The sequence below is a fragment of the Protobothrops mucrosquamatus genome, unplaced genomic scaffold, assembly GCF_001527695.2.
Source record: "Protobothrops mucrosquamatus isolate PMUCROS unplaced genomic scaffold, P.Mucros_1.0 scaffold19, whole genome shotgun sequence".
Lineage (NCBI taxonomy): Eukaryota > Metazoa > Chordata > Lepidosauria > Squamata > Viperidae > Protobothrops > Protobothrops mucrosquamatus.
The window spans coordinates 1,378,231-1,386,903 of record NW_015386404.1 but is presented as its reverse complement, the minus strand read 5'-3'; the positions used below and the strand labels follow the sequence as shown (position 1 = coordinate 1,386,903).

Below are 8,673 nucleotides of genomic sequence, written 5' to 3'. Positions count from 1 at the left end.
GAGTTAGTCTAATTTAACCTGGTGTTGCTTAGCATCCTCTTCTTCACACTCAGTGGAAACAATTATTGTACAGCCTCTATAAGAAAACTAGTGGCAGCTTCAGTCATTGTGATAATCTTAGTATTGGTCTGTCCCCTACTAAGGTCTCCTTGCATGATTAAATAGAGTTAGTTTAGCAACAGAACTATTGCTGTCAAATTGCTCTTGACTTCATTTGACCTGTCTGCCTTTGACCACAAAGTCGTAGTTGAGATTATCTGCTCAAACAGTTATTCAACACACATTAACCTCTTCTGATGTTTTGAGGTCCAATATTTTAGAATGAAAACATACCCAGCTGCCTGGATGCTATATAGCAGGGGTCCTCAACCCCTGGTCCATGGACCTGGATCGGGCAGCAGCATGCCAGCAACCGGTCCACACAAACAAGCAAAGCCCCATCCGTGGGATGCAGGCAGCACACAAAACCACACACCCTCCGGTCCGTGGAAAAGCCTTTCTTCACGGAACCGGTCCCTGGGTGCCCAAAAGGTTGGGGACCTCTGCTATATAGTGTAGATGCTGGTGGCAGATGTCCATTTGGACTTTCTTTACCTCATTTGTGCAGTGAGAGAAATATAAAACACGTATTCTTTATCATTAGTGGAATAAATGGTGAGGTTAATGTTCGTGTTGAAATCTATTTACAGCAGATTGTTTTTCCTGAATAAGTGATATAGCGAGTGCACCATTTATGCTAAGGGCAATATATGAGAAGATCTAGATAATCTAGGTCTCCGAGGGAGATGGGCGATTAAGAAATATGAAATATAAATAATAATTGGTTGAATCAGGTTGAGAACATGCCAGACTCTCTTATCTTCCACCATGTTGGATGATTGATCATCCATGCTGTCATCTGCATGAAGTCTAATGCCTTAAATCACGATACCACTAATGGTTCCTTGACAAGGTATGCCATGTTCTGCTGATTCATAGCTTGGATTGTAGAAGAGACAGGATGATATCTAAAAAGGTACTGTAGATGTTCTCAGCGTGTGTTGCCTTTCCTCCTGCTGGTATCTTCATTGCAGTGGGTTGTAGCTAGGTAGCACTACCTTTCAGCTTCAGGCTTAAAGTACACATCCTTGGGTGTAGAGCATTTTTACATATGTGTACTTTTGTGTTTTAGCATTTTGTGTTTATGGATGGTCTGGTGGGTTCTCTTGAATGCAGCACCTCTTATTCTGGACTAGATTTCAGAGGAGGCAATTCCTCCTGTGCTTATCCTCCATGTTGGCCCGTTCACAGGAGGGGGGTGGTCTTACATTTGTGTCAGGGAAGAGCTTGTCCTCAGGACTGGGCTCCAGCTACACCCTCCTCTGTCACGGGGCCAGCTGATGCCTCTATTCTGCCCAGCAGGCCCGGCCTGTTCTTACAGTGAAGCTGTCTTGTTGTAAACACCTTTCCCCCCCCCCACTCCTTGGGGGATTAGAACACATTCCCAGCTCTTCTTCTGATTTCTGAAATTGCTACACAATTTTAGCCATTGTTACACTGTTTACACAAACATTAAAACTACCCTGTTAACAGTTAGCAGAATAAAAATAAACAGAAGATTCAAATAATATATCAATATTATATAGTGCATATCTATCTTGTGGACAGGTGTGCTCTCTTTTTAACCACAATTTGATTTCTGCAGCCTGTATGACATTCTGTAGTTTTTCTATGTTCCTGTAGGGTGACGATATATGTGTATATTCTTCACTGAAGTTTAGCTATATGGAGTATGGAGTTAGACAATCCCTCTCCCCAAAATTGGCTGATCTTTTTTTTTTTTTTTTTACTTCTATTTTTTAGAAATATTTTCTACTTTTATCAACATGGAAAGCTCAGAGGCTAATAATAAAGGAAATATCAATCAGTCGGAAGCTCAGCGCCGGAGTCAGCTGGACCGGTTGGACCGAGAAGAAGCTTTCTATCACTTTGTAAATAACCTGAGTGAAGAAGACTACAGGCTGATGAGAGATAACAACTTACTAGGCACTCCTGGTATGCCACTTTCTTAGCTTACCATTCAGACAGTAAGAATCTTGCCATCCTGCTGTTAATCCAGCAGTTATTTAATTTCAGTCGCTCACGATAGAGTCATAGATCTGGAAGGGACCTTGGAGGTCTTCTAGTCCAACCCCCTGCAAAAGATAGGAGTCCTTATAGCTTCTTGGGTGTCCAAATTTTTTCTCAAAAAGCTCCAGCAAGGGAGCACCCAGAACTCCAGGAAGCAAGCTGTTTCATTAATTAATTGTTCTCACTGTCGGGAAGCTTCTCCTTAGTTCCAGGTTGGGTCTTTGTTTAACAAGCTTCTACCTGTTGCTTCATGTCCTGCCCTCAGGTGCTTTGGAGTATAAGGGATTGCACGCATGTTTTGTATTAGTTATGCTTATGCACCCAGGTACCTCCAATATGGACTTCCAAAAGAGCTTAACCTCTGTAATAAATACAACTGCAGATTTCCATTCTTCTCTTAAAAACCACACATCAAATCTTCCTTTTATTCTTTCCCACTCCTCAGAAGAAAGTATTGTAATTGTTTTTAATCGTTTTACAATTGGTCGCCACCCAAAATCATTTAGAAATGAAAATAAATGAATAAAATAGATTTTTTTTAAAAAAAAAAAGAAGTAAGCCATCGATTCTCTTGAAGAAAAATTGCAGTATCAAAGCAAAGTTTATAGAATGATTCTCTTGAAAGAAAATCCTGTACAGATGCTAAGATGTTCGTGCTGTTAGTTAACAGATAAGAATCTACTAACTGTTCAGTAAACTTTCCATGGTGGCACATTTGGTAAAGACTTTGCTTGCTAATATAATAATTGAGCTATTTCCAGGAACAATGGTATCTAGAATTTCTTACCCAACCAGCTTAAACATTTGACATTCCTACCCACCGCTTCTAATAGGTGAAGGCATAGCAAGTGCTGGTCAGCCACCTGATTTTGACCATGTGGATAGCTTTATATTTTATAATGTTAAAGCTGTATTTTGTTTATTGGGCAAGCGTTTCTTGATCTCTTCCCCTGCTCCCCCTCAGCGGCTGAGATAAGACCGTTTATTTCCCTTTCTTGCTATTTTGCTCTCTGTGTAGATTTAATTCAATATTTTTTTCATGCTCTTTCATACGGACCTCCCTTAATAATAGTCTATGTCAGTGGTGGCGAACCTATGGCACGCGTGCCAAAGGCAGCACTCAGAGCCCTATCTGTGGGCATGCGTGCCATGCCCCAGAGATGGCAACTATCCCTCTTCAACTAGCCGCCCACTAACTCGCTGAGGTCCCACGTGGCCACATGCATCCCAGCATGGCTGGTTTCCCTCCCCCCCCATCCCATCCCTCCTGGCCTTGCATGCTCTCCTTTTCCCGGGCATGACCCACTGCATCGCCGCCTCAGCTGTCGGCCGGCCGTCCAGCTCAGAGGCAGCTTCTCTGTAGTGGCGGGCTGTGGAGCCCCAGAGTGCGCCGGTCGAGGGGCCGGCAAGCTGTGGCTGCTGACAGACACTGTCAGCCCCCATGCGCTCACTGGCCTCTGTGTGCGGGGGCCAATGGTGTCAGGCAGCCTCGCCTTACCCTGCGACAATGGCACCTCGCCCTGCCTTGCCTCACCTTGCCTTTCCTCACCCCTCAGGACAAGCCTCCTGCCTCACCTGCCGGAGACCCCCTGGATCTCCCCCAACTCTGCCCAGCCCCCACAGGCGTCCCTCCCCACAAGCAACATCGAGGTGACCACGCCCACCTTGGCCTCACCCACCCAGTCTGCCATGACCACCACAGCCATGACCACCCAGTGGGCCACGCCCACCTGGCACCCGGCGATAAATAAGTGGGTTTTGGGTTGCAGTTTGGACAGTCAGTCTCTAAAAGGTTCGCCATCACTGGTCTATTTTATAAACTACCCTCCGTTCATTTTCCTGAATAGGAGCGTTGCAGTTCTAATTTCTTGCCCTCTGCTCTTTACTGCACATGCAGTGCTGAGTAGACCTGAGCTTGCTCTGTTCTTTTCCCAGGCGGAGGTAGGCAGGCCAAATTTCTGCCTTCTAAAGTGTCTTCTCCCTCCGTCTCTCTCCTGGCGGTTTTTCTTTTTTCTCTTCTTCAGCCCTGTATGGTAACTTTTCAAAGAAGGGTGGTTGGGAGTATTGCCATATGTCCACCCAAAATCATCCCGGCCCTTTAAATGAAAATACAATCCCAGTGTTAAATAGAGAAAGAATAATAAGTAATCTTGGTGAACGCATCTCTGCTTTGGTTCCCCCTAGTGTTGCTGCACATGAGTGTGAATGACTTTCTCAGGAACACCTGCCCATTGTTTCCTCAGGTGAAATTACGGAAGAAGAGCTGCTAAGAAGGCTGCAGCAAATTAAGGAAGGCCCACCCCAGCAGCCCACTGAAGACAGCAGAGGTACGCACTGTTCTTCTAACGTTCCTATGGTAATAGTCAGATTGCACACCGCATGCCTTACAAAAGGAGCCATTTGAATTTAGCCGTTGTGCTTCTGTGGCTAAGTCCTGTTGGGCCTCTGCCTTCTGCTCTGCTGCAGTTTCCAGAGCTTACGTATTCCTCTCCTTTGAAAGGGCTTCTACAAAGCAAGGCAGACTGCCCTGTTCTTTTTCTCCTTTGTTCCTGGCTTAAGAGAGTGCGGTGGCGAGCATTCTGACTGTGCCGCGAACTTATTCCAAGCAGGCCTGCTTTACCCATGATAACTGTACGTGCCGATCCGATATCTTGGTTCGAATCTCTCTGGCCAAGTGTGCAGCCTTGATGTGTTAATATTGTAGAAGCAGTCGGGATGAAACCAGATGCTGGGCTTATGCAATGTTGCATGGATAAATTATTGCCTGGCAGATGTTCTAGTTTAGGGAATGGAATTCCTTAAAATTATCATAGTCCATTATCTTATTTCCTGACCTTTAGGAAACGGTCATCTTGACTGATTTGCTGAAGTGTTCAATACTGGACAAATTATTAGTTGGTACAGTCTATTAAAGGTGGTGAAATTAATCTGTCCCACAGATATTGCGGTGATTAATTTAGGAAGGTATGGTGAGTTAAGCATTTCTGGTGTCCAAAACTTGGAAGAACAAATATTTGTACTGTGGCCAAGAACCTTATTTTCTAAGATCGTAACTTGTAAAGGGTTTGGATAATTTTTTTAGCCCAGAATTGTTTCATTTGCCTAACTATAGCAGTTACTTTCCTTTGGCAGGTGGCGAATCCGCAGAAGATGTGTCTAATGGTGATTCCATAATAGATTGGCTTAATTCAGTTCGGCAAACTGGGAATACGACACGGAGTGGGCAGAGAGGCAACCAGTCATGGAGAGCAGTAAGCCGGACTAATCCAAACAGCGGGGATTTCAGATTTAGTTTGGAGATAAACGTCAACCGCAATAACGGGAACCCAAGTACAGAAACGGAGGGCGAGCCACCCGTAGAACCCCCCACCGGAGAGGATCTAGAAAACAGCCAAAGTGACACTGAGACCTCGAGGTCTGCCTCCCCCCCGGCTGTAAGGCAGAGCTCCTCCCCTCCCGTGGCCAGGCAGCCTGACTCGGAAATGAGTTACCCTGAAGAGCTAAATGAAGACATCTCTCTTCAGAGAGGCCAGAGAAGGTCAAGAAGCAGAAGCCCTGAACAAAGGAGGACACGGGCAAGGACTGACCGAAGTAGATCCCCTCTTAATCCAGTGAGTGAATCTCCGCGCAGGATACATCACAATACATCCTCTCAAACCCCTGATCTTCCCTTGGTCGGCGAAGCAGAAGGAAGTTCTAGAACAAGGCAGCACATGGTCATACGTCAACATGCCGCCAATCCCGAGGCACCCACTGAAAACACGGTTCTCTTTTCGACCTCTGAAGCCAGGCCCGTCCCCCAGGCAGCGAGCTCTTCGGAAACGAGCGGCAGTGCGGACCCCCCAGCCCCTGGACAGAGACCTCCGACCATCGTCCTCGACTTGCAAGTGAGACGGGTTCGTCCAGGAGAATACAGGCAGAGAGATAGCATAGCCAACCGAACGCGATCAAGGTCCCAGACTCCGAACAATACAGTCACGTACGAAAGCGAGCGAGGAGGGTTTAGACGTACCTTTTCACGCTCGGAAAGGGCGGGCGTGCGAACTTATGTCAGCACCATTAGGATCCCTATTCGCAGAATCCTGAACACGGGCCTGAGCGAGACCACCTCGGTTGCCATTCAAACCATGTTAAGACAAATCATGACCGGCTTTGGTGAGCTCAGTTACTTCATGTACAGCGATAGCGACGCCGATCCCGGGGTCTCCGCACCAGCCCCAAATGTGGAAGTGGCCGAGCCCCAGGCTGGAGGGGGCAGCGGGAACAGTCATCCGAGCCCTGAAGGTCCTGAGGTTGGGTCGGGAGAGGCCTACGAAGGCAGCCCTGAAGGGGGCCCCACAGCCGGCCCGAGACGGGAAGGGCGGAACGCGAGGGGGTCCGTTACTTTTGAAGAAAGTGGCTCCTTGCCATTCCTTAGCTTGGCCCAGTTTTTCCTGCTCAATGAAGAAGACGATGACCAGCCCAGAGGACTCACCAAAGAACAAATTGACAACCTCGCCATGAGGAATTTTGGCGAGAGCGATGCTCTGAAAACCTGTAGCGTTTGTATCACCGAATACACCGAAGGGAATAAGCTTCGAAAACTCCCTTGCTCCCACGAGTATCATGTGCACTGCATAGATCGCTGGCTATCCGAGAATTCCACTTGCCCAATTTGCCGCCGAGCCGTCCTGGCTTCGGCTAACCGGGAGAGCGTGGTCTAACCCACCATGGTATCCTTTCAGCTTATTACATGGTGAGGGAGCAACGGGCAAGACGCTGCTTGCAACAGCCACTTTTTGTGTGGTGGTTATAAATACAAAACAAAGAATAGTGTGATTTCCTCTTATGAAATGGAATTTCTTTTTTATTTTAAAGCAAAAAAAAAAACAACCTTCTCAATTAGGGTTCCTAAAATAAGACCAGGTTTGTGTTGTCAATTAAAAAAAGGAAAGAGAAAAGTCTATATTTGCCCAAAGACACTTGGCTGTTGTATAGTTTCAGTTTCTCAACACAAATCAAGTTGTCAATCCCTCCTGAGCCTAATGTGTGTTGAATGCTGGAGGCCTCGACTAACGGGAGTCATTTAGCTGTATACAGCCTGTGCTTCACTGTGGATTAAAGCAAAACCGACTCCGCTCCCCTGGCAGAACAGTGAAATTAATCTCCCATGTCTGATTTTAGCTCCTGTCTTGTATAGGGTATATTGAATATGGTAATGTAAATAACACTAACCTCAGCCCCTCTCCCACTGTACAGCTGTCTTAAGCCCAACACTATGGCACGCCATAGAATGACCTGATAGTTTAACTGGGATATTTATCTTGCTGTGGAAATATCTTAATTAATTGCTTATGCTTGTTTAAATAAACACTTTTGTTTTAAAAACAGTAAAGCTTTTTGTACAGGTCAGTGACTTTTCCACTGCACTTTTGTGCAAACATTTTCAGAATTTAACCCTCCCCTGTGTTTAGCCACGAGAGCACACGGTGTGGTTGCCCACCCTGGGCAAGCCTCACGGCAAAGAGCCCAGCTTTCATCAGTATTTGTTATTTAATAAATAAATAAATAAATAAACCTTGGGAATTAAGGTAACTTGAGCCGAGCAAGGCCTCGGAGGCCTGAGATGCCTGCATAGTTTGGAGGCAGAGCGCTTTTTGGAAAGATTAAAGAGGGCACGTTTGCTGCTGCAACAGCGGCTTCCCAGTACAAATTTTCACGATGAACACTTTTATGTATAAAGTCAGGTTGTACGATAGGTTGCATTTGCACAACACACTCGAGCAAAATGTGATTGCTGGCTGCCTCATGGCTCTGGAGCGGTGTGCCAATCCAAGTTGGTGTGGTTAGCTAATGACTCCGTACATTGTTAAACAATGTAATTGGATTTGAGTGGGATAACCATGGTTCAGTTGGCCAGTGCAAGTTGCTGGGCCTTCTTTGGTCCCAGCTTTGCAAAGGTAAGCTGGTTGTGTTGTTTTGGCATTGTGGAATCTGCTTATTATCCATCTTGCTCTTAACGCAGACATTTTCTTTGTGCACCATATTTCTAACCACTGTGCATCAGGCATTTGTGGCTTTCAGCAAAACTTCTTTCTAGTGACTTGTATACTTTTAATTGGGATGTTTTAAAAGTTGTGTCTCTGAAAGTTTAATTCCTTGCTTGGAGGTGGAAGAGAAGCTCTTTGGATGAAAACTATTGGGAGTTTTTCCCCCTCTCAAGCAAGTGGTTTATCAAATTAAATCTTACGAATACATCAATTAGTCTTAAGGCAACTGCTTGGAAACACATCAGATTGTTTCTTCTATGCTGTATATATCCTAGGAATAATTTTTATTGAGTAAATAAATTGTGCTTTTGCTTAGATTTTGCTACCGTTTTTATCTTCCATTATAATATGCAAAGAAATGATTTTTCATTGGATATTAAAAAAAAATACACGAAGCACTTTTCTGCTTTGCCTAGTTAAGAATTGCAGCACGTTTTCTCCCTCTCCTACTGTCTCAAAAAATTGGATTGTAATTAACATCAGTGTTTTTGCTTCTCAAATGAATATTCTTACAAAACGCTTTAAGTATTTTTTT

General features: G+C 45.2%; 1 protein-coding gene across 1 annotated transcript; it reads left to right on the top strand.

Moving 5' to 3' along the window:
- The first annotated feature begins 1,852 nt into the window (after positions 1-1,852).
- RLIM (ring finger protein, LIM domain interacting) lies at positions 1,853-8,450 on the top strand. The gene is made up of 3 exons (XM_015810771.2): positions 1,853-2,034; positions 4,353-4,436; positions 5,242-8,450. The coding sequence occupies exons 1-3, from the start codon at positions 1,866-1,868 to the stop codon at positions 6,810-6,812; spliced, it is 1,824 nt and encodes a 607-aa protein (XP_015666257.1). The 5' UTR covers positions 1,853-1,865; the 3' UTR covers positions 6,813-8,450.
- Positions 8,451-8,673: the final 223 nt, after the last annotated feature.